Here is a 24,374-nt window from a genome sequence, read left to right as displayed (position 1 = left end):
GAAAGTGGGGCAAAAGCGCGCCGTCTTTCGCTCGCGAGGCACGCGGGGGAGGCAGGGAAAAGAGGGGGGTTCTACTTCAGTGACTGCTGTTCATAACCGCGCGGGCATGGTATTTCGAAAGCGATTTGCGATGTAGACAAAGTGCGCGCGGGCGCGGGCTTCTTATCTTAAAGGTGATCTGCGATGTGGACAAGGTGCATGCCAGCGCAGGCGCCGTATCTTGAAAGCGATCTGCGATGTGGACAAGGTACGCGCAGTGCAGGCAGCTTCGTATGTGCTGTGCTTTCGACGTTTAGTTTGCTTTGTAGCGAGAGAGAGCACGAAGGTCAATCTGCCTTTTTTATTTTCCTGTGCTGCCCTCTGCCTCAAGCCGCTGAAAACGTTTTGGAAAGGTCCCAGGACTTTCGCCGGTTGATTTGTGCGCATGGGCCCACGTTGAGTGTGCGACAATTTTGCGTTTGGTGGATCGCGAATCATTATTAATGGTTTCTTCGGGACAGCATGTCGTTCCTGGAAGCCGTGTAGCACTCACCGACTACTGGGTGAGCAGGCCTGAGTGCACTGTTCTATAAACAGTGCGGCCAATAAAGGCACACTGAGTTCCGTTTGGCGACATGGCTGCCTTGAAATTTGTCACTGATTTCTGCACTTAGACATCGCTTTTTGTATTCCTTTTACACATTATTTTGACATTTCGCATGTTGAAGAAGTCTTCGAGCGCAGCCTTCTGCGTAAGATTTATCAAAGCGGTGCACTTGTTTACATCGACGTCTACAGGCGCAGATCATTGTTATTGTCAAATATTGTGGAAAAGGTGCACCGCTGATATGAAATAGTGTCAAAACGTAGCAAAACATGCATATCTGCACATATGTGTCGTGTTGTTACACCCTGAGACGACTCAATATGAGCGGCCGAACCACTTAAACACGGCTAGTATGTTCCAGATACCATATTACGGGCTCTTAATTTATTTCTGATTCTCGCTTTTCTTTAACTGTATCGTACTTACAGTTTTAGCGTGCCATAGAGGATTATTATAGAAAACTGTGCTTGCATAAGTGCTCATTTATAGGCCGTGTTGTTCTCTCACGAGAACGCACGGATGCCATCGCTCACACAGTGTTGGTATAACTGAGCGAGGTGGTTGTTTATGCTGCTGTATACCGAATACACAGTCTCTTGTTTGCCGCCCGACGCAGAGGGAAACAGTGCATCTCTGAGATTGAGAACTGTGTCAGCAAAGCAACACGTACAGACCCACCCATGTATGTAGCGAATGTGACCGACAGCCTACAGGTATAGTGACATACAGATGTTGGCACAGCACTGTGTCGCCGCTTACCGCTTATTGTGTATGCGCCGTGCGAAGTGACGTGTAGTTGATTTCAAATCGCTAAGGCCAGCACTGAACTATAAAAGCAGTTTCGTTCAACCCTAACTGCTTACATTTCAGTTCAGGTCTGCCGGTAGCGGGTGCACGAACTCGATGGCACGAGGTTAACCTTCCCTGAACAGGATTGACATTGGCTCAAACTTCATGGGCACGGCTGGAGAGGGTTGAAGCTTGTGCATTTCAACTTGGTAGGCCTGTTTGACTCATTTTAAAGACAATTAATTATATATACAAGCGAAGATGCTGTTGCTATCTAGTTGTCTGTTCGACGGCTGATCACACGGGTTCGGTCGAACGTTAGTTGGCACGCTGATTTTGCCAGTGCCGTCAACAAGAAAGCCCGTCGCAGTACAACTCGCGCTCATCGGTTGCAACATTGTCGACCTGCTATGATAAAATCGTTTCAGTAACACACAAAGGTCGGTCGATCGATGGAGTGAGCGTCTTGTCGGTCTCATATCGGCCCAGTGTAGCCACGCCTTACGAGTATGCGCAGTCAGGCACGCGCTGCCACCACCAGCAAGTGAGGGCCGACGTTGCAAGAAGACTTCGTCAGCAACATGATGTACTTAAGTGTCGCCCAAGTGTAACGCATGGGTTTTTCGTTAAATTTGCTAGCCATCAATGAAAGGCGTGCGCAATTACTTGGCTCACAGTGCAGTCTGGACAACTCGGACGATGCCCTGGCCGCTTTCTCTTTTAAAGTGGAGTTGCAGCCTTACGCTTTGCACATTTTCAGCACCGCACTGACATCGAGCAACCAGTAGAGTTTCAACCGTTTCAAAGTGGTACCGGCACGAGTGTTTGCAGCAGCACGTGTCGGAGCGCTTTTTTTTTTTTTGCGGGGATGGGGGGGGGGGTGGGGGGGAGGGACTTTTTGGCACGTGGCCACGCACGTGCAACCCTTCCAAAACGTTTTGCGACTAATCCGCTAGGGCAGGGTGCATGCGCCGTCGCTCCATGAAAGAGGCGGATTTGCTCACTGCTGCTGCTGCGCTTATGTTGCTTAATTTGCTATCGCAATCGATGCTTTGCCTTTCGGGTGAAACTGCGACTTCTTGTTTTTTAACTTTGGACGTTTGTCACTCACTATTGGCAACAAAGTTAAAAACCTTTGCAATAAGCCTTATACATCGCGACAAAAGTTATGTGAGGTGTTTCGGATATTACGGACTTCGAATAAAATGGTCAGTTTTTGTTGGATTATCAGCGTTCGTTGTAATGAGTGTCGACTGTATTTGTACATGAATTTCTTACTTAAAATGTTAGTCACCATATAGTAACGTGTGTTATTTTCTTTTTAATAAAAGGTTATGATGCAATGGGCAAGCAATACTCATGCAAAGCAAAACAAGAACCGATAAATACCTTTTGATTATTATTTCAGTTGTAAAAAACATTCATTGAGAAGTGGAATTCCAGCAGAGATAGTGTAATCCTAAATCAGGGCTACACAATACTGCATGTGGCCCACGGGCTAGCCTTTAACTGGATTTGTAGTGGCCTGCAGCCCAGTTAAGACTTGTGTGTTGGTGCTGGCAATGACTGCAGGGCCATATAATGAGAGTAACAATTTTATCACCAAACATGACTAATGCGTGAAATAAACCATTGAGGGTAGCAGGCACACCAAAACAAAAGATGTGTAAGAGTATGCAATCTCTGAAAAGCGGTTGTACTCATCAGGCTGTCATTGCCAAGACTACATGATTGGCTCAGCGTCCATTTCATTGAATCAAGCAATAATTTCCCCACTGCTTGTTTTTTTGTTTAATGTTGATCACAGGTGCTAGCGTTCGTGAATCGGGGCTTTTGCTTTCGTGCGTTTGCTATGTATTAACCTTCACAAATATTTGATCTCGGGACAACACATTGGCCGTGGATCTAGTAAGACTAGCTCGAGGCTTTATAGCCTCGAGGTAGTGTACAAACAATACGCTATGTACAAATACAAATACATAACAAGCTGTTCCTTATTGACGTGCTTTGAAGAGCCCCTAATATATAATGACCAAGTTTTGGCCAGCTGACTTCTTGAAATGCTCCCTGCCCTACTCATAATAAAAGTGTATTTGAATGCAGGCACAGCCACTTCTCATCCATACTAATGGTGAAAGGTGAAGTATCTTGTCTGTTCCATACTTTAAAACTGTAATAGTAATAGCCATTTTTTTTTTCACTCGCATATTTCTAGCATCAAACAGCACCTTTCAAATCGTAGGTAAATGTTTATGCTAGTGCATGGAAAAGGAAGGTGCAACACTGAACCTTGAGAACATGTCGAGAACACTGTGACACATTTCCACCAGTGTCTCAACTCATTGTAAGATGAGAAACGGAGCAGTCGTCTGTTTCGAAACCGATTCTCGGTGATGCGGAACCTGCAGTTTTCACTGGAGCTAAAAGGTGTGTACTGGTACCAGTCGCTCCTTGAGTTTCATAAGAACCTTAATGGGAGAAAACATGGAAACATAGTTAACAATGCCGTGGAAATGTTTTCTCCCTGTGGAAGCACTTGTGACTCTGAACAAGAACAGCCTTCTCTCTTCAGCGACTGACGTGGCATCGTAAAACGTGCTGAGAATAGCAACAAATGCAATGACACAAAACAGCAACTGCCTTTCTCCAAGCAAAACATGCAGTGTTTCCCACTAAAGTGTGACCCGTATGGCTCCTAGAGAAGTTGGTTTTGCCCTTTGCTGGTTTTCAATTGTGCAGCCCCGTTTTAGATTGACAAAATCCGGTGCTGTTTACATGACAAGGGAATGCTATCAGTGGGATGCACTGTGTCAGCAATGGAGTAGGGACATTATATGCTATATTAATGAGGACCATGTTCATGCTTTTAGCATCGTACTTGCCACGAGATGGCAGCTTACTCACATAGAAGTGAGAAAATAGGGGCTACAGCTAGTTCGTGCACGTAGTGTCTTTTTTTTTTTTTTCATGCACATCCAAGTTCTCTTCTTTGACCAAATTTTCAATGTCAGTAGCAATAGTACTTGTGCTGTTGCCTTTAGTTGCGCATGGGTTTCCAAGTTGCACTTCAAGGTTGACCTTTGCCCAATCATGCATTATATTGCTACAGAACAGTATTTACGATGACAAAGAGGCGAGCAGGGTGAAGACGACGACGACGATTAGAGGCCAGCGTGGGCTGTTGCCTCTTGGCCAAGTGCGGCGTATTTATATAGCTTTTCGTTTGCGTCTTCCTACGTAACATATCTGGTGTAGACTTCCTCTCTGCACATTCTTCTCTCATCGATTGTTCCGCCAGTACTCTCTGCCTTGACCTGCCTGTTCTGGATCCCACTGAACCACACCCCAGTCGCCTCAGTTCCGTTGACTTCGTTTGCTTGCCCCCTTCGGCACTGACTTACGTTTACTTCGTGTCATCCCCACCAGTCCCCGACGGTCACTACATCACGGCTCCTATGCAAGACGTCCTCCATACACACGGGATCACAGTACCTCATACAGTTTTATCTATTACGGCAAATTGCGTCTGCCTGCCAGTGGTCAATTTTGGCTTGACGACATAAGTGCTGCCATGCGGAATGTCTCTGGCCCAGTTTTGCTCATTCGAGGATCACTCAATAGCATCTATTGCAGTAGTTGACAATTCAGCTGATCCTCCTTTACCATCGCAGTCGCAACATGTACCATCACCGACTTACAGAAAATGATTGCGCCCGACACACCGTCCAAGCACGCCCATGACTTCTACCGCGTTCTGTTTTCCTACCACGATATTTTTTACTTTAATGATCGTCCTTTGGCCCAAACTACAGCTGTTAAACATCGTATTAATACCGGCGATGCCCATCCTATTCATCGCCGCCCGTATCGAGTGTCACCGGCTGAGCGTCAGGTTATTCACGCGGAAGTTCGCAAAATGCTTGCCAAGAACATTATTGAACCGTCATGTAGTCCATGGGCGTCACCTGTCGTACTGGTAAAAAAAGAAGGATGGCTCATGGCACTTTTGCATGGATTATCGGCACCTTAACAGGGTTACCAAAAAGGACGTGTATCCCCTACCTCGCATTGATGACGCCGTTGACTGCCTCCACGGTGCTCACTATTTCTCCTCTATTGATCTTCGCTCCGGCTACTGGCAGATTGCCGTGGACGATCTCGACCGCGAGAAGACTACTTTTGTAACACCTGATGGTGTTTATCAATTCAAAGTCATGCCGTTCGGTCTATGTAACGCTCCTGCCACTTTCGAACGCATGATGGACTCCCTTCTTTCTAGGTTTCAAATGGTCCACGTGCCTGTGCTACTTGGACGACGTTATAGTATTCTCCCCAATGTTCACTATGCACCTCGAGTGCCTCTCAGCAGTCCTGGATGTTTTTCGTTGAGCCGGTCTGCAACTCAATGCATCGAAGTGCCAATTCGGCCGTCGCCAGGCTACCGTCCTTGCACATCTCGTTGACGCGAACGGAGTGCAACCGGACCCAGGCAAGATCCATGCTGTTACGCACTTCCCTGTTCCAAAGTGTTCCAAGGATGTGCGCACCTTCATCGGCCTTTGTTCATACTTCCGCCGTTTCATGAAAAATTTCGCAGCCATAGCACAACCACTAACCGAGCTCTTGAACAAAGACACCCCTTTCCAGTGGGGCGATAATGAGGCCTCTGCATTCGCGCATTTAATTGACCTTCTCACCACGCCTCCCGTTCTGGCCCATTCCGATCCTTCTGCGCCTACCAAAGTCTGTACTGGCACAACGCCAGCGCATCCGCGACCGCGTTATCGCTTACACCAGCAGGCTCCTCTCACCCGCGGAGCGCAACTATTCCATCACTGAGTGTGAGTGTCTGGCCCTAGTTTGGGCGGTTGCGAAGTTCCGCCCACACTTATATGGCCGATCCTTTTCCGTTGTCACAGACCATCACGCGCTTTGCTGGTTATGCTCACTGAAAGATCCTACAGGAAGACTTGGTAGCTGGGCCTTATGCCTCCAAGAATATTCGTACTCTGTCACCTACAAATCTGGCCAACTACACAAGGACGCTGACTGCCTGTCTCGCTACCTGGTAGACGAGCCTGACGACGCCGACAGTAGTACCGCCAACGACATTTTCTCTGTGTCTGCCTTCACTAACATCGCCGATGAGCAGTACCGAGGCCTATCGTTGCGAGCACTCATCGAGCGTCTGCGCTCTACACCTACCGACGCATCCGTTCGCCGATATGTCCTCCAGGGCAGCATTCTGTACCGAAGGAACTTCCTCCCTGACGTATCTGATCTTCTTGTCGTGCCAAAACATCTACGACTGACTGTGCTCTTTGAGATGCATGATGCATCCACTGCAGGACATCTTGGGGTAACCCGCACGTACGACCGCGTCCGCCGCCACTTTTATTGGCCTGGTCTCGCTCACTCCGTCCGACGCTATGTTGCTGCCTGTGATCCCTGCCAGCGTCAGAAAACACCTCAGGTCATCTCCAGCCGATCACCGTCCCTGTGGAACCATTCTTTCGTGTTGGCTTAGACCTCCTCGGTCCCTTTCCCACGTCATCCTCCGGGAACAAACGGGTAGCCGTCGCAACTGATTACGCCACCCGATACGCTATCACGCAGGCTCTCCCTACCAGTTGTGCCACTGAAGTCGCGGACTTCCTCTTGCGTGACATTATCTTGCTTCATGGCGCCCCGCGACAGCTGCTTACTGACCGTGGTCATAACTTCCTCTTGAAAGTTATCGCCGACATTGTGCGTTCCTGCTCTGTTCAACACAAGCTGACTACCTCATACCATCCTCAAACCAATGGCCTGACAGAGCGGTTAAACCATACTCTTACCGATATGCTGTCCAAGTACGTCTCCAAGGACCACCACGACTGGGACATTGCCCTTCCTTACGTCACATTTGCATATAATTCTTCCTGGCATGACACCGCTGGATTTTCTCCATTTTATCTATTGTACGGTCGCGAACCGACATTGCCCCTTGACACGGCACTTCGTCCTGCTGCGATCTCAACCAGCAAGTATGTGCGCGATGCCATCGCCCTCGCCGACCATGCACGCCAGCTTGCCCGTACTCGACTGACGGCCTCGCAAACCACTCAGCAGCGTCAGTACAATGCCCGCCATCGTGACGTACAGTTTTCGCCTGGTGCGCTCGTGCTCCTGGGGTCACGTCGGACTTTCAGAGAAGCTCCTTTCGCGATACACAGGGCCCTACCGCGTGCTGCACCAGGTGACGCCTGTGACGTACGAAATTGCTCCTGTGCGTTCAACCTCGTTCTCTACTCTAGCATCTAGTGATGTTGTGCATGTCAGTAGGCTGAAGGCCTACTACACTGCTTCAGAGTCCGGCCTTTAGTCGCTCCGGGACGGCGCTTTTGCCGCCGGGGGTAGTGCTACGGAACAGTATTTATGATGACAAAGAGGCGAGCAGGGTGAAGACGACGACGATTAGAGGCTAGCGTGGGCTGTTGCCTCTTGGCCAAGTGCGGCGTATTTATATAGCTTTTCGTCTGCGTCTTCCTACGTAACAATATATTTATTTCATGCAGAACACAGCTGTAATTTTGTATGTTTTGAGCTTCTTTTATGCAAGGCAGTATAAGGTGGTAGGTTGCCAATTCAGGACAGTTAGCATACATATAGATGGGCACCCTTGTTTAACCCTTTCCCTACCGAGCTTTTTGGCCAACAACACAAAAATACAAATTTTTATTTGCCTAAATAATTATACGCATTTTGAATATATTTTTGAAAGTATGGTGAGAGGATTGGCTTCACGACACTGCATTGCAGGGTGTGTCTGATTTTCTGTTGTCCTCGTTGCAAAATATGTCTCTTCGGAAATGCAGAAACAATACTGTGACAAACGGGGCTTATGCTTCTGGCAAGGGATGCCAGATCCCTAAATTGTAGACTTGGTGTGGTATATTTCAAAGCACAGAATAGTGCAGAGTGCTACTCCACATTTCTCGCACCAGGTACGTGTAGCGGTTGGCTCCACAGAGAATGAAATCTGTTCGTTCATTCGTTAAAAACAATTCAAAATACGGTGCACCGTTCCCGTCCTTTGTCACAGGTACCTTTATGCCAGGCACGGCCGTGAAAACAAACCTTGCCCAGTAGTGACATGTTGAGATGCTGTCGTCAGAATCCCACGACTGGGAGAAGATATGCTGCTCAGAATCGTCACTGCCACTCTAGGAGGAAAATCAAGCTGCTTCTTCACTGTCTGAGTCTAACAAATCTTCAGCAAAAAAAGTTGTTTTTTCCTTTTTCCCGGAGAAGAGCTGTTGCTGACACACGCATGCACAAAGGAGGACACCATTTTCAAATCCCAGTTTCCAGCATTGAAACATTACCCGGCCAAACTGCAAGCTTTGGATGCATTTTTTCATTTTTTTACTATGCCATCTGTTGAAGCCAAAAAGAACTAAACAAAATTCATGGGGTAGCGTGACTACGGCAGTGCATAAGCGCTTGTTCCAGCGTGGACGAACCCAGCTCGTCTTTGGTGGGAGCGGTACAAACCGTGTGGACGAGCTCAGCTCGTCTACAGTAGGGTAAGGGTTAAATGACATTAAAAAGGAAAGTGAATTGTACACATTCTGGTTAGTGCATCATTAAGTCTGCCTGAACTTCAAGGTGCCCTGCAGCACTGTAATAAAAGGTGCGACATGTATCTAATATTGAAGGGATCTCCTTGCAAACTTTTTTCACCAACACGTTTTTGAGTGTGCCGTGTATGGACTGAAGAAACAGCAATCAAATTCTGCTGCTGCCACCATTGCCTCATTGCTATCATTGCATCAAACATGTGTACACATGATCTTGAGATTGTGTGGTACAACCTACCATTGTGCTGCCTGATTCATAGGCCATAGTATTTGGGAAGTGGTGTCAATATCTGCCACCAGATGGTGCCAGTGCCCCGTCATTGATCACCCAGCCAGAACTGTGGGAAACAGTCACCTTCCAGAGGCACTGGGTGTTATGTTGTTGCCATCGGCCTGTGCAATCTGCTGCAACGCCACGAGGTGGTGCTTTCACAACCATTGAAATAAACACGTTGCTCTCTGAATAGGCAGTCAGCACTTGGACCGAGCCTCTTGCATGTGCTATCTGGGCAAAACATGACACTGGGGTTTAAAACCGATGGGAGTGTTAACTGGTCACCGGTCAAGATAGTAGGCTATTGGTCAGAAAAAAAAGCAGCGAAGAGGCAGGTTCGGGATCAGCTCAAGTATACATAACTTTACAAGATAGACAACGGAAGTTTTAGCTTTTGATATGGTAACACTTCAGTAGCTCACACAGGCTAGGTTCCCGTTTGTTGCTACTTTAATTCAAAGGAGATGCTGTTATTAATCATTATAATGAAATTTCTCCACTTTTGCTTAGCCACTGCTTACTTATGATATCTGATAGAATCGGTGTATCGATATCATTCTCTGCTACCAGGTAGTGCCACAGCCACATCAGTGACTACTTAGCCACAACTGCAGAAAACTGTAGTAATAATCTTTTACTACATTTTATGTTGTTAAGTATGAGGACTTGGCTAAAGTGCAGGAGCATGGTGCAAATGCAGGAGCACGAGAGCAGGTGGCGCCCATGCATAATGTCAGGACAGACGATTGCCTATGACATGAATCAGTCCTTGTTGTCTGGGTCCCAATAAAGGAGCCCATTTAATATGGCTTCTGAGACTCTTGGGCACCCATTACTAGATCTAGGCATTTTCACACAGAGATGCAGAAGTTAATCTGTCTCGTTTGAAGTTTCATTGATTGAATAATGTTTACTGTTGCAAGGGCCAAATATGGCCAAAGAGCACAATGCAATGTATTAATAATTTATTAATGGAAATAAGAATTGCGAATGGTAGATGTAACATAGCTTTAAAGAGGCCTAAAAATGAATCACTCAAAATTGCATAAGATATGTAACTATTAAAATAGTGACTTCCTGCCGTGGTTGCTCAGTGGCTATGGTGTTAGGCTGCTGAGCACGAGGTCGCGGGATCAAATCCTGGCCACGGCGGCCACATTTCGATGGAGGCGAAATGCGAAAACACCTGTGTACTTAGATTTAGGTGCACATTATTAAAGAACCCCAGGTGGTCTAAATTTCCGGAGTCCTCCACTACGGCGTGCCTCATAATCAGAAAGTGGTTTTGGCACGTAAAACCCCATAATTTAATTTTTATTAAAATAGTGACTATGACTAGTGATGTGGGCTATGCCCATAAACGTTCCATTACAAAGGTATGATCTAGAAAAATGTGTCAGTGAGAGTAGCATTAGTGCCACAACAGGGCGGCTGAATGCAAGTACTGTCTGCAGTAAAACATATAAAGAAACTAAAACTTGACAGAGCAGTCATATTCACAGACTCGTTAAGTCTTGTAAAAGCACTCACTTCTTTACAAAAGCATACAAATACCGTCTTTAATGAACTGTACTCACTCTTATGCAACATCTATTTATCACATAGACGTGTAGTAATATGCTAGGTTTCTGGCCATAGAGGAATCGAGGGAAATGTGCTTGCGAAGAGATCGCCAAATCAATAGCATCGCAGGATATTCGTTCTGCTGCTGTCACTGCCACAGACTTCAAGCCTTTCCTAAGAAACAAACTGCGAGGCCACTGGCAACCCTTCTGGAATGCTGAAACAAGTAATAGGCTTCACCTAATTAAGCAAAGTTAGGTTTCTGGCACCCAACTACGAAAACACTGAAGAGCAGATGTCCTATTCACTAGACTAAGGATAGGACACACTTTTGGCACTCATAACTTTCTCTTGACCTGTAACGAGCCTCCAACCTGTGGTAGATGTGGCGACAGACTGACCGTCCTCCACGTCTTCCTGGAGTGCCGGGAAGCGGAAGAGACAGGAGGAAACATTTTCCTTTTGCATACCGCCATTGCGTCCCTCTGCATCTGGCTATGTTTCTTGGTGAAGAACCACTTTTTAAGATCAAAGCAGTCCTCGCTTTCTTGAAAGACGTTGCGCTACATGTTACTAGCCTATTAGTTTCATAGCGCATCCTCTTTCCAGAGGATGCTGCTACGGTAGTTTTCTTTGTATAGCACATGCTTCTAGGCCCTTGGTTTCAAGGGCTCTGGTGAAGCTTTAGTGCTCTAGACAGTTTTAGCATCTCACATATTTTATATGTTGCACCATTCTTTCTCAGTGCATTTTAATGTTCATAGTACACGTCAACAGTCATTTTCATAATTTTATTACATGAAGATTTTATGGAATTTACATCAACTTTTTTCGGCCCCTTTACAGCCACGTCAAATTAACTTCACAGAACCCATCAGCCCACTGCGAACTTATTAAACCTAGCATGGCGCTCTTTGGCCATACCTGGCCCTTGCACCATTAAACATCAAACATTCGTTCATTCAATGCAAGAGCTTGAGGTGTGTGCCTTACAAAAATGCGGTCATTGCAGCAGCCTCTAGTGAGAGGATGTGCTGCTAACCAACGGGGCTGATAACTCATAAGTACCGACATCTTGCAAAAACCTTAAGACTAACTTATATTCGAAAAACGGTTCTTTGCCAAGAAACATTGCCAGATGGATGGAAATATGTTCTCTATGCTAGAGGAAAGTACTTTTTAACATGACAGCATTAAGAAGCTTGTGTCGCAGAAAAGCTGGTGTCGGCCGTGAGCGAAAAATCCCGGAAGGCAATTCATAAATAAAAACAACTTGCAAGATGGGTTGAGTGGGAATCGGACCAGGTTCTCCGGAGTGTGAGACGGAGACGCTACCTCTCAGCCATGAGTTCGATGGTTCAAAGCAGGACAAAAGCGGCTCTAGTGAATGCGGTGTTGCCTTAGAAACATGCCATAGAAAGTTATACTGCTGTGTATATAGGTAATTATGAGCATGTCAATTACAGAAGTCTCAGTTAAACGAGTAGCGAAGTACGTTTCCGCTACATTTCTTCTGCGCTTGGCACACACGCAGAGCCATCTTGCGGCAAACACAGAAGACCCCTCCTCCCAATGTACGACGCTGCCCCGACAGGTGGTGTGCCACTCGCCTGCTTCTCTCCTTCGTCTCGTTTGAGCGCATTGGGGCCGTGCGGGGACCGGCTTCAAGCAGGTCCTCCTCTCTTGGAGTACGTACCCAGCTGCACTAAAACTGTGCTCGCTACTGGCGCTCGTGGATAGGATGGAAAATACTTATCTTGTAAGAAATGAAAGCTCTCGGTATTTCCTACACTGGGCTTCCCATAATTCAAGCAGTTTCTCAATGTGCTCACACGAGTCACTGTCCCGAAGGGAACTGCCAAGCTCACTGGCGGCTGGCTGAGTTTCTGCAGCATCGTGCCAGTCCTTAATTTCACCAATGAAAGTACGCTTCGCTGGGGGTCCATTATCCAGCTGATCTGTGCTCGTTTCTCCTTGCGGAAAACACAGACGTACATCAACCAACAATTCGCATAGACTATCGTGAACAGTTTTCCTCTCCTGCTCATCAAGCACGCGGAGATGGTGGAAAGGCGGCCACAAGAACGTTGCGATTTTGTGAAGCTGTCCTATGGGCATTTTTATTTGAAGAAATTCTAGCATCCTCGACTCGAGCTTGCACACTTCTGATGAGTCTGTCAAAGCAGCAGTAAGGTGCTTCTTCAGTTTTGTCTAGTACATCAATACAAAGGGCAACGTTACAACTTTGTCCTGCTCATGCTTTTCGCTGGCCTTCTTGAAGGGCTCCGAGAATTTGACGACCTCTGTCAACAAGGCCTTATTGACATCTCCCAAGAGTAGATTGCCCCTTGAATCTGAGAGGTTCTCTATCGTATTGTACTGAGTTAGCATGGCGAGCTTCGAATTCCACCGCGTGCATATTTCCTGGGACACACCGTGTGGTAGCTGGCTCGTCAGTCCGCTCTGTTTTAAAAAAGTTGACAGCCTTCACTTATTGCTGTTGTTCCGAAATGTTGGGCAGTTCCTGAGCGAGGTACCCGTCATCAAACGTGTTCCGAAGAACGGTGTTCAAGACGTGAGAACAGCAGTTCATTCTGGCATGCGGACACAGCGCGCTAATTATGCTAGCACCCTGGTCTGTCACGAACACCACATTGCTTAACATGCCTTCATCAATCCCCAACTTCGAGCTCCTTCGTACAACCTCTTTACGGATGTTCTCTCCTGTTTTTCTTTTGGGAGGAAAGTCGCTAGTGAACAAAACAAGGCTCCTCAGTTCCCATCTCACACTCACGTAATGCGCTGTTGCAGTGATATAGGCTACTTTCTTGTAGTCGTCGGTCCACATGTCAAGGGTCATCGAGCAGCGACCTTCCTTCATCGCTGACTGGATGGATCTCAGGCATCACCGCTTCTCGGAATTCGTTTGCAACTTCGGACACCCTGTGAGACACCGTCGTCGGATGCGGAATCACGGCCTTCGCGGATATGCTCCTGTACTTGGCACCGATAGCAATCAGTTTGTCGGCAACTTTTAGGAATCTGTCGTCGCAAACAACGTTAAATGGCCGCATATCTTTTGCGCACCACTTGATGCAAGCAGTCATCAGATTCCCCTTAACGGTAGACGAAACCTGGGGTTGCTTCTTGTTGAAGAACAAAGCAATGGCAGCGGTGTCATCTTCAGCCTTGCACTTGTGGCGATTCAGGTGCGGCGTTCCTGTCTTCCCGTCATCATATGTGAAGAAAGCTTTGCAGCTTTTGCACTCGACATGCCCTACTGGTGATAGGGTGGTGCACGTCAACTTCCAAGAAATGTTTCCAAACCTCGCTTTTCTTAACTTGCTTTGAGACAAGCTTTAGTTTCCCGGCAGCGACCTTATCTCTTAATACAGCTGCATTCTTCATGGTGCCACGTGTACAGGAGACAAATTATGAACTATATAATGCCGGTAACCAACACATTAATAGCATCAGCGCGCTCTGACGAGCTACGACAGAACAGCCAAAGCCTTTTTTTTTTTCCTCTTTTTCAGTAGATGGCGACGTTGGTGCCATGTTACGCACAAAGCAGTTCCTCGCAGGAGGTTCCTTAAAGCTGATCCACATGACGGACCAAATTGCCCTTTTAGACCGCGGTCTGCTCATCACGTGATAGGACGTCACCAGTTCGCCCGTGCAAGACCGTGGCCCTCGCGGTCCAACAAATCGCCGAGGCTCTTCCCGCTTCAGTTTTGGCGGCAGACCGCACGCAAACCGTGGCTATTTTGTCGTAGCCAACGAATGTTGTCTGGCAACAGTGTCTTCAGCCAAATCCAATCTAGTTTTCAGCTCAGCAAAAGCCAGTCATTTTATGTCCGCCGTTCCACCTACACGTGCGTGCTGCAGATATACTTTTTAAACACCGTGTCCTTTTGGAGTGACGAGGTTATTTATTTTGTATCCCTCGTTGAGCAGTTCCCGGCTTTGTGGGACTCGAGCTGGAATGATTACAATGATAGCACGAAAAAGCGTTAGTGTAGCTGGTTTTTCTACTCTGCCGTCTGCTATGGTGGTCCGCCGTGTGGATGTGCTCTGTGCCAGACCGGACCGCGGCGGGCCGTGATGTCGCATCACGTGACCGACCGGCCCGCAGGCTTGGTCCGTCATGTAGATCGGCCTTTATGGGTGGGCCGCACTCTGTGCATACTCTGGCTAGCCGGCTGTCGCCTAATAACGGAGGCCATCTCTTAGGCGCTTCTTCCTTCGCACGCCTCTTATTTCTGCTCACGTGTGAGCAGTTGGCAAAATCTCGCAGTGGTCACTGCAAGGCGGCAAGGCCTTCATTTTCTGGATGGTGCGAATTACACGCACTTGCGCCTTGGGACGGTTCAGGTGTGCGCCTCGAGCAAGACAGTTCTGGACTTGCGATATCTGTGACAAGGAATGTCCCTTTAATTCCCACACTGCCCAAGCAAAAAATAATGTGACGCTTTGAAGGAGATTTAAAGCTTACACACACCTTAAAATCAGCCCTTCGACCAGAAGGATAGTCATATACAGGGTGTTTAAGTTAAATGGGCCAAACTTCAAAAATATGCAGATGCTTCGTAGCTCGATAGAACCAAGGTAATGTTGTTTGCTGTCGCTTGTAGATACTCAGGTTATTTTTTGCAATCTGCCTAATTAGATAACTTGTGTTAATTAATGAATCAACTTCTCAATTATTATAATTATATGAAAAGTGTCAATGAGAAAGTTGTAGAGCAACATGAAAAACTCCTGATACAGCTTTCTGTTGCTCAATACTTGCTACATATAAGTGTTTTTCCTAGTGTGAAGCAAGCTCGCAAATACACGCAAAATTGGCGCGCAACTGGCCGCTCGAGGCACATTGCGTGTATTCCCGGGCTTCTTTCACGTTCGAAAAAAAACCTCTTTATGTTGCATGTATTGTGCAACAGAAAGCTGTATTGGGAGTTCCCTATGGTGCTCAACAATTTTTTCATTGACACTTTTCATCTAATTATAATAATTTAGAAGTGGATTGATAATTAAGACTAAATATCTAATTAGGTGAATTGCAAAATATAAATGTATCTACAAGCGATGGCAAACAAAGTTACCTTGGTTCTGTTGGGCTACGAAGCACTTGTGTATTTTTAAAGTTTGGCCAAAGTTAAGTGAAACACCCTGTATAGTGCAGTCTACACCGATATAGGCGCAACATCAAAAATATTTCTTTACTTACAGATTCTACCGTATGTGTCAACCAGAGGGGGTCTCCAGGGGGTCTGATCAGCTGCAGTGTATAAGCACTAAAAGACCAAAATCTTTGTTCCTCCCGTGGGAACATCCATGATCTGGCCCATTGTTTGTGCTGTTATTTTTTATTATGTTTATGATTTTGACCTATGAGGTCATTTAGTATGCGAATAGAGAGAGAGAGAGAGAGGCAAATTCATGAGCATACAGCATAAAATATGCCATTAGAAATAGATATCCTTCACAGTAGCTCTATAATAATGTAATAGTATCGAGAGTGGTAACAGTGTAATCGCAAAAGCGGTAACATGGAAATTGTTTGAAGATCGGGTTTTTTTGTATAATTTATTTTTCTCACGCGGCAGCAATGTTTGTTTTTGGGGAATGATATGATTAATAAAAATCGGGCCCCTCGGTTAACGCCCTTTCTTCTCGGTCATGTCTTGCTGGAGTGTCAGGAAATGGAATCTGAAAGGAAAAAAAATTTCCATTTACCCTACCGACAGTATATTCCTTTTCATGTGGGAACGTTCCTTGGTGCTGACCTGTGTTTTCACAGGAAATCACTTTTTAACTTTCTGCGGCATGTTAGTGCATTACAAATTATATGCCCGCAAGTTTTGTAGCACGGCCTCTTGTCAGAGGCTCCTGCTGCGATAGTAGCGCTTTGAAACGCATGTGCCTCCAGGCCCTTGCACTTAAGGACCTCAATTAGGTAGCAGTGCTGGCGGCATTTTTACATTTTTAGTATTCCACTCCTTCATAGTATATCTTATTGGTTTATAGCATGCCTCACAAGCGGCTGCCGTTATTTTAATTATGTTTATGTCTTGCTACTGGTTTTAGGCCCCTATACAGCTGCTTTACATTGTTACAGTCAGCCATGTTACTCTTTGCCATTGTTTGCATCGTCGAGTACATAACACCATTGCTTGGCACTCTTCCGCCATGACTGGCCCTTGCCTCACAAAACACCACATATCATTATCGTCACACAGTCATGCAAAATACTTACCTCTGAAAATATAGCTCAGCTGGAGGATGGTATTTGCCACAGTTATAATAAGGCATGTTGGGGCTGTGATATTATAGTGCTTCATGGTGTTAGGAAATGCAAATTTTTGGGGTACTTGATGTTAATAAGCCGTAGATATAGGATTCTGTTTGCTGGCATTTATACATACTACTAGTTAATTTTTAAATCTTCAGAGCAGGTCGAGCAATCGCCACACAGTGTTGCTGGAAACTGGCTGTCTAATAAACAAATCACACTTCCATAACATGTACTGCTAATCGAACAAGCATCATGGTGTAATATCTACTGAAACATGCATTCTGTGCAGGTAATGTCAAAGTAGTGTTCAGTCAATGCAGTTTGAAATTCATAGGCTTATTTTACAAACTTCCATAAATATCAAGATTATTGATACAGTAGACATTCTGTGGCCACTTATCACAGTATGTAAACTAATGCTTGAAAATTTCTTATATTTTTCATCATTGGTAACTGTATGGTTTATCATGTTTGGCTTTCCCACTTGTTTTGAGTCTCACCACAATTATTTAATGACTGTGAATTAAAAAATCTGTCGTTACGGTGATCTTTGATCCTCTGCTGATGCTAGCAAGGAGTCACTTGTGTGTTGGTATAAGACTTGGACGCAAACTTTATACCTAATGTGCTTTCTTGTTTTTAAATGATGACACAGCCCTATGTAAAGCTTGTGCTAAATGTATTTCTGTAAGCGAAACTTGGACTTTTGGCCTTTTCAGAGGCAAGCATTTTTGTACTCAGTTCTTAACTTGTCCATCAAGATAGTTGCTTAAATTTTTTAAATGTCAGTGCCAGGTTTGGGTGAACCTTGCAAACAAGTATGTTACAAAGTGGTGTGCTTGTTTTTCTTTACATTTTACAGTGAAGTTGGTTTTGTGACTAGAACTGATGGAAACCATTAATGTCAGTGGCACTTGTGCAGTGCAAATGCCAAAAGTGTCGGCAATAAAAGCTCAGCATCAGAAATTTTTAACACTTGCATGAGGAATTGAAACTTTAGTGTGCTCAAATTGGAGGGCATGTTGGGAGCGATGAGCTTAGTCTGGGCAAAATTAAAAGTGTGCGAGTAGTATTGGATGCATTGTCAAAAACTATCAGAGCTTTGTTAATTTCTTGAACGAGCCATTGTTAGGTATTGAAGGTGTTTTGGGAGAAGAATCCGCTCAGTGCTAGTTGGTAGATCTTCGCAAATTGTGCAAGTTTGTGCAGCGCAATGAAAACAGACACAGGAAGGGAATGTGGAAACGACATGGACTGGTGCTGTGACTGCATTCCTCTTCTGGGGAGAGGAATGGTTTGTAAGGCACTCAAAACTTAGTTGAAAATTTGGTTACAATTCTTAAACATCGAACAAGTCTGGCGTTGTCTTTTCTTTTTTCTTTTTGCTCATGAGCTTAGGCCTTAGTGGGTGTAGGTTTGTTATGTAGCATTATGAAATTTGTTTGGGAGCAGGCAGTAACTAGATGAAATTGCCAACGTAACCTTTGTACGTGAAGCAACTATTGACTGTTGATTTTAGAAACTAGTATACTCAAGCTTATGCATTCTAATATTCTTCTATCATGTGAAATATCTTAGTTGTTTTACATGTTCATGCAGCCATGTTTCGATGTATGCTTTCTCAGTGCCACACTCCCTTGTGTAATACTTCGAAAGGGGCACTCAAGTAATTGATAAACGGTGGTGGTAAAATGACAAGCTGGAAGTGCTGCTGCTGGCAGCTGACAGTTTTGTGTTCTCGCTTCCTTTAGGCAAGTGTCGGTGCACAAGTACGGCAAAGCACCTCCTTTCAAGTACAACGGGCACCTCAACTGCTCCTTCCCCTACATTCAGATGCCCTTGGATTACATAATTCCTGAGCTGCTCAAGAACGCTGTGCGGTGAGTTTTGAGGCAAAGTGGAGATTCTTTGGTGCCTTGATGCAGGTGCACTGTACTTTGACAGTAGCTGCAGCACAAGTCCTAGGGCTTTTCTTCTGCAGGGAAAGTAAGGGTACGTTGAGGAAAACCCGTCGTGGGCGTTCAGTGTTGTCCCCTTTGTTCTCGAGATGCAGAGCATCAATCACTCCAGCACATGGCAGAATCTTTGTGAAGCCCTTCACCAGCGCACCTGAGGTGTTTGGTCGCAGCTGCTTTTGTGTCTTAGTAGGCTGCATAGCGAGATGGAGCCAAGTTTATACCGTAGATGTTTCTGTAGTGCGTCCTCAACATTCTGAAAGAAGGTCATTTAAAGGCCATTGCAATAAAATAAGATTGGCATAATCGTGACCAGAAATATGGTTGACAGCCGAGTCTCAGGACTGCACAACTGGCATGAAGCTTGGTCAATAGCCAGTGCTTCTTTCTAGTCATGACTTTGTTACCAAGGAGGAGCCAGGTCCCACTTTCTTGCCTTAGAATATGAACTCCTGTAGCAAGCTGCTTACTTTCTTACAGAACTTGCTTGCAAGGTGTGCGGTCACCAGAAAAACAAAGTTTTCCATTCAAGTATTGTTCCTTATAAAATGACTGTGAAAAGAGCTTTTTTGTTTCTTCTCTGACCTGCTCAGAGCAACAGTGGAAAACCACATGGACAGTCCGGAATCAAGCCTCCCTCCAGTGACTGTCACCATTGCAAACAATGACATTGACTTCATCATCAGGTGCGTAGCAAAGCTGCTAGTTTGTTTTTTATTGGCTTATTTGCATGAACGTAATTTGAGCTTGTGTGTCCATGTACAAGTATTTACAGCAAAATGTTGACAATTCGAAATCTCCTAATTCGAATTGACGGATAATTTGAACTGCTTTATTGGTCCCGACAAAGTCCTGTATATTTCAATAGAGAAAATGTCCCACGAATTTGATATCCAAGAACCACAGAATGGATATTTCAAACAAAATTTCTCCCTTCCATGGAATGCCTTTTTGACAAACTCGAGCCAAAGGTGAGGGTTTCATGCATTGCTAGCCACCTTTAAAGGCACGTGCCAAAGTAAAAATGCAGAGGAAAGACGCACGGGGAGCCCATATTGAACCGGAGCAAGCAGAGCAGTGTGCACCCTCCTTTTTTATGTACAGGGAGGTGGACGGAGCCCCCTAGCGTGCTTGATGACGTTACTGCACCTCGTGCCCTCCCTCCCTTCATAGCATGCAGTCCGCTTGATCGTGTGGCTTCCAACATTGGGTCGGGCATGCGGGCGCCCTTCCTCCAGCCACCGTCCTCAGAAACCTCGGCTGGAGGCCCATGTGGTTGCGTGCTGATGGATGAAAGAAAACTTTTTCAATTCAAGCCCAGTGATGAACTGCTTTGCTTGAGGTACTGCGCCATGGATTGGGCGGCAGGTTTAAAGGAGCTCTCCTTGGTTAGAACTGCATTGTATTCGAATAAACTTTTGGTCCCCTTGGAGTTTTAATTAACGGAATTCTACTGGTACTAGAGAAAACACTGTGCTTCATATTTGGGAACACACGACAAGCATAACATGACATTTGCCTTTGGATTTCATTGCTTATGATATGGCTAGTGCATCTGCCGGATAACTGAGCTTTGATGGCAAGTGGTCCTCACTGCATCGTATATGTAACAGCAGGAAATACACAGTGCGATACTGTGTGCTATGTAATGCTCTAGGTACTTAAAAGGTGGCAGCTATGACTGCTGGAATGTGCTGGAGACTTGCCGGATAATCTTCGTCAAAGACTTTGTTTTTCATTCCACGTGCTACATTTGAGTTCAAAACCTCGCGAGTAATTTGGTGTTTAAATAGAAAGTACAATAGAAAAGTTATGTGCGTGCAGTAAAGCATGCTTTCTGTTATGGTGTCATGTTGTCATGTTATTTTTGAAATCATTCTGTAAGACTCATAATAGTAGTTGCAGCAGTAATTTGAGCTGTGATGACTTATTACTCTTCCTTGAAGGATTAAGAAAATGCTTTAGCTTGGTTAGTATTTTTTTCTGTCCTTTTCATTCTCTTTCCATAACCCTTAATAACATTCTCCCATAGCAGGCTAGCAAACCAGGTGTATCTCTGGTTTATCTCCCTGCCTCTTCTCTCTCTTTGGCTCAGAGGTGGCTCTCATTGCTGCCTGTGCGCTTGTAGAAAAAAGGCTGTCAGAAAAAGTGAAATCAGTTGTAGATGTCTACTGTTGTCAATGAACGCAAAGATGTGAGAGCACAAATTACAGCTCTCACCAGGATGGTGAGAGCTGTGAAGCATTGTGCCACTTGTGTAGAAGAGCTAATGAAATTAAGGATTGACAGGGAGGAGGAGGAGACTTTAGGCGACAGTGGCTAAACATGGAAATTCCTGGAAGTAAGGTTTCAACAAGCAAACTTTGGAACAAGGAGTCCTGATGAAAAAAGGTCCCTTTATTGAAACGTTGGCTCCTGCCTGATAGGTCTCTTGTTTGCCCTTATTTGATTACTTCCTGTGGGAGGATCTTAAAATGCACGAGTCGTTTTTCTTGTGTGTCATGTATGCTCGTGTATGCTTTGGCCAATCTAGGTGTACCAAAAGCGAGCCTTTGTATAAAATTGCTTGTTGCCAAGTTTAAAACTGCCGAACTGTGCTCGCAGGATATCAGACCGTGGAGGTGGCATTTCTCACGAGCACCTGGGCCAGATAATGCAGTACCACTTCTCGACGGCTGGCTCCTATGAGGCACAGTATGATGGTGGCCTGCTGGGCACCATGATGAACAGCCCCACTGATGGGCCAGCTGGAGGACCCATGCATGGGTACGTGGAAAACTTGCTCATGGCTAAAGGACATAGTACATTCATAACAGTTACAGCGTGAACAAAACGGTGACTGAGTGAAAGGACACAGGACGAGCACTGTCCTGTGTCGCCCAACTTTCCACTTCAATACGACATAGTACAGTTGGCTCCTGTTAGTTCAGCCCTTGTGGAAATACAAGGTTTGCTTGAATTATCAGAAAGGAAGGACTTGAGCAGCAAAATAACAAAATTTGTTTTATTGTTTGTAGTTATCTGTAGTATCCACTTGCTTTTCTTGCTCACGAAGCGCAACTTAATCAGCATGTGCCAAAGAGCATTGACATACTTAAACACTGCCTCAACATTGACTGAAAAGAAAACTAGGGCAAAAGTAATGTAAAACTGCTTCACGCCTAAGGAAGCACTAGCACTGTCTGCAGAATTTCTTTCGTTTTCAAGCTTTTAGTAGCTGCTGCATGCATAAAGGGGCACCAGTGCGGGTTGGTGGGGTTGAATTAACCAAAGCAGCATGCTTTCACCTTAGAACAGAAAAATTTTTTTATTCCATATGCCAATGTAAGGTTTCTCATTGGGACTTTCCAGTGCATTTGAATTAAGCATTACCTCAAACTAACCGAACTCAAATTAAAGGGAGTTGATTGTGTTTATTAAACATGAAAGCAAGATACATTGATGATGACAGACGACATCGATGACAACCTTCAGCTAGGTTATTCGAGGCACAATTCAAGAAAAATGATGTGGATCTTGCGCATTATGGGAATCTATGCTAAAGGGTTCCTGAACCTCTTCTCGGGCTTGGCGAAAAAACATAGTCCACAAATAGCATACGAAGCTGTGAACATCTCGGCCAAGTTTTGCAGTCGTGCACAGTGCATGGAGATCGCAAGTGGAGCACGAAGTCACCTTTTTATCAAAAACTCTCTTTTCAACAGAAGCGTGCTCCTCACTCTTCCTACTGCTATATTTTATCACATACCAGCTTTCCATACACGACTGCTATTGACCAGTAACTGACATCAATAAAAAAGGGTGCTTGGATCAGTGTGCTTCTTCCTGCTGCTACTATTGTGTACATTTATTGACACAGTTTAATATATAGGCTAAAGTAAGCGAAATTTTGCTTTTGAATTTCGATGAGAAGTACGTATTTCCAGAAGAGCTCGGCTATCGTCTGCTCATTCTCAGCCGGGGTCACCGGCATTGAAATTAACTTTCATGACCACACGAAAATCGGTAGTTTTTGGGTGGTCCAGGAAATAAATATTTTTCTGCCACAGAAAATGCTTGATGTTAAAGTGTATGGTATGAAATTGTAGAGGAAGGAATGATCTTTCGAATGGCATTAACTTCAAACAACATATATATTAAAAGTAGTATGAAAGATGTTATTAAACAAAAAAGATTGCAACAAAAACAAAAAATATTCATAAAACATCAATGTTGCTTTGCACAAAATGAACACTCAAAAAATTCAAAACACAGTCGCCGATCGTTTATTCGGACCTCACGGGGACTGCGGAAATGTCTGAATAAACAGGTGTCCGAAAAAGCAGATTAAGAAAAAAAAAGAAATCCTTTATTTCCACGCACTTATTCAGGCTCAACAGTAGGCTTGAAGAAATTGTGAATGCGCTGTTGCACGCTGTTCCGTTTACGCGCAATCAGATAAGCCTGAATCTCTGAGAGGGTCGTACAGTCACTGCTTGTACGCGCTCCGCATGTGATGGCAGCGTAGCACATGGTGCGTCATCTTCCGACTTGGAGTCATCATCCGGTGGTGCAGCAGAAACATGACGAATGATCTCTCTGCCGTCGAGTTCTGCGCATGTCAGTACAGCAGTATCAGCACCTGTGAAACTGTCAAATGAGACGGTGTCCTGAATCGCAATGCAACCACTGCGCAGGTCTCGGCAGAACATTTTCGGTGTCAGTAGGGAGCACATCGGAAGGCGACAAATCCTAGGCCTCCCAGCACCCGCTTGCCAGCATTCCCCAGCGCAGTCTGCATGGGCACTGTCGGCGTCATTAAACACTTGACGCGATGTTTCCGTATGCCACGTTGGATCGCCGCAACCTCTACACAGCACACAAAGCAAACACCACCACGCCGACACCAGTTGCACAAACGAAAAACGTGGCCTACTCACACTATTGTGTACGAAGAAAGAAACAAATGAGCTGCTGGATTGTCTTGACATGGCTTACTAAGCTGAGACTGGACCTGCTGTAGCCACTCTATCGAACCAGGCAGAAACGATGATGATGAGCGGGGATGATTTGCAGTAGCGCCCCTTCGTGGGGCGGCTAGGAGGCTCCGTTCAAAAAAAAGAATGGCGTTCAGCAAGTCAAACCAAGCACCAGTCAGAGTCGGTGCATGGTGCTCTCTATCGAGTTGGCCCAAGGAGTGTCCGAAAAATGAGACGAGAGGTTGCAAGATGTCCGAACTTTTGGCAGTTGTTATACATTATGGTCTATGGGGAAAATAGCGGTGCCGCGAAGCAGACCGAATAATCGA

At 45.4% G+C, this 24,374-nt stretch overlaps 1 protein-coding gene across 1 annotated transcript in view; it reads left to right on the top strand.

Moving 5' to 3' along the window:
* The window catches only part of LOC126524323 (branched-chain alpha-ketoacid dehydrogenase kinase-like), a 117,347-nt gene that overhangs the window by 80,230 nt on the left and 12,743 nt on the right, over window positions 1-24,374 (top strand). The window contains exons 8-10 of the mRNA XM_050172658.3: window positions 18,884-19,012; window positions 19,681-19,773; window positions 21,692-21,853. Coding sequence (XP_050028615.1) covers window positions 18,884-19,012; window positions 19,681-19,773; window positions 21,692-21,853 — 384 coding nt within the window. The remainder of the gene's footprint in view (window positions 1-18,883; window positions 19,013-19,680; window positions 19,774-21,691; window positions 21,854-24,374) is intronic.

The sequence above is a fragment of the Dermacentor andersoni genome, chromosome 3 (assembly GCF_023375885.2).
Source record: "Dermacentor andersoni chromosome 3, qqDerAnde1_hic_scaffold, whole genome shotgun sequence".
NCBI classification, from domain to species: domain Eukaryota; kingdom Metazoa; phylum Arthropoda; class Arachnida; order Ixodida; family Ixodidae; genus Dermacentor; species Dermacentor andersoni.
Note: the sequence above shows the minus strand (reverse complement) of the source record. Positions and strands in the feature narration are given on the sequence as shown.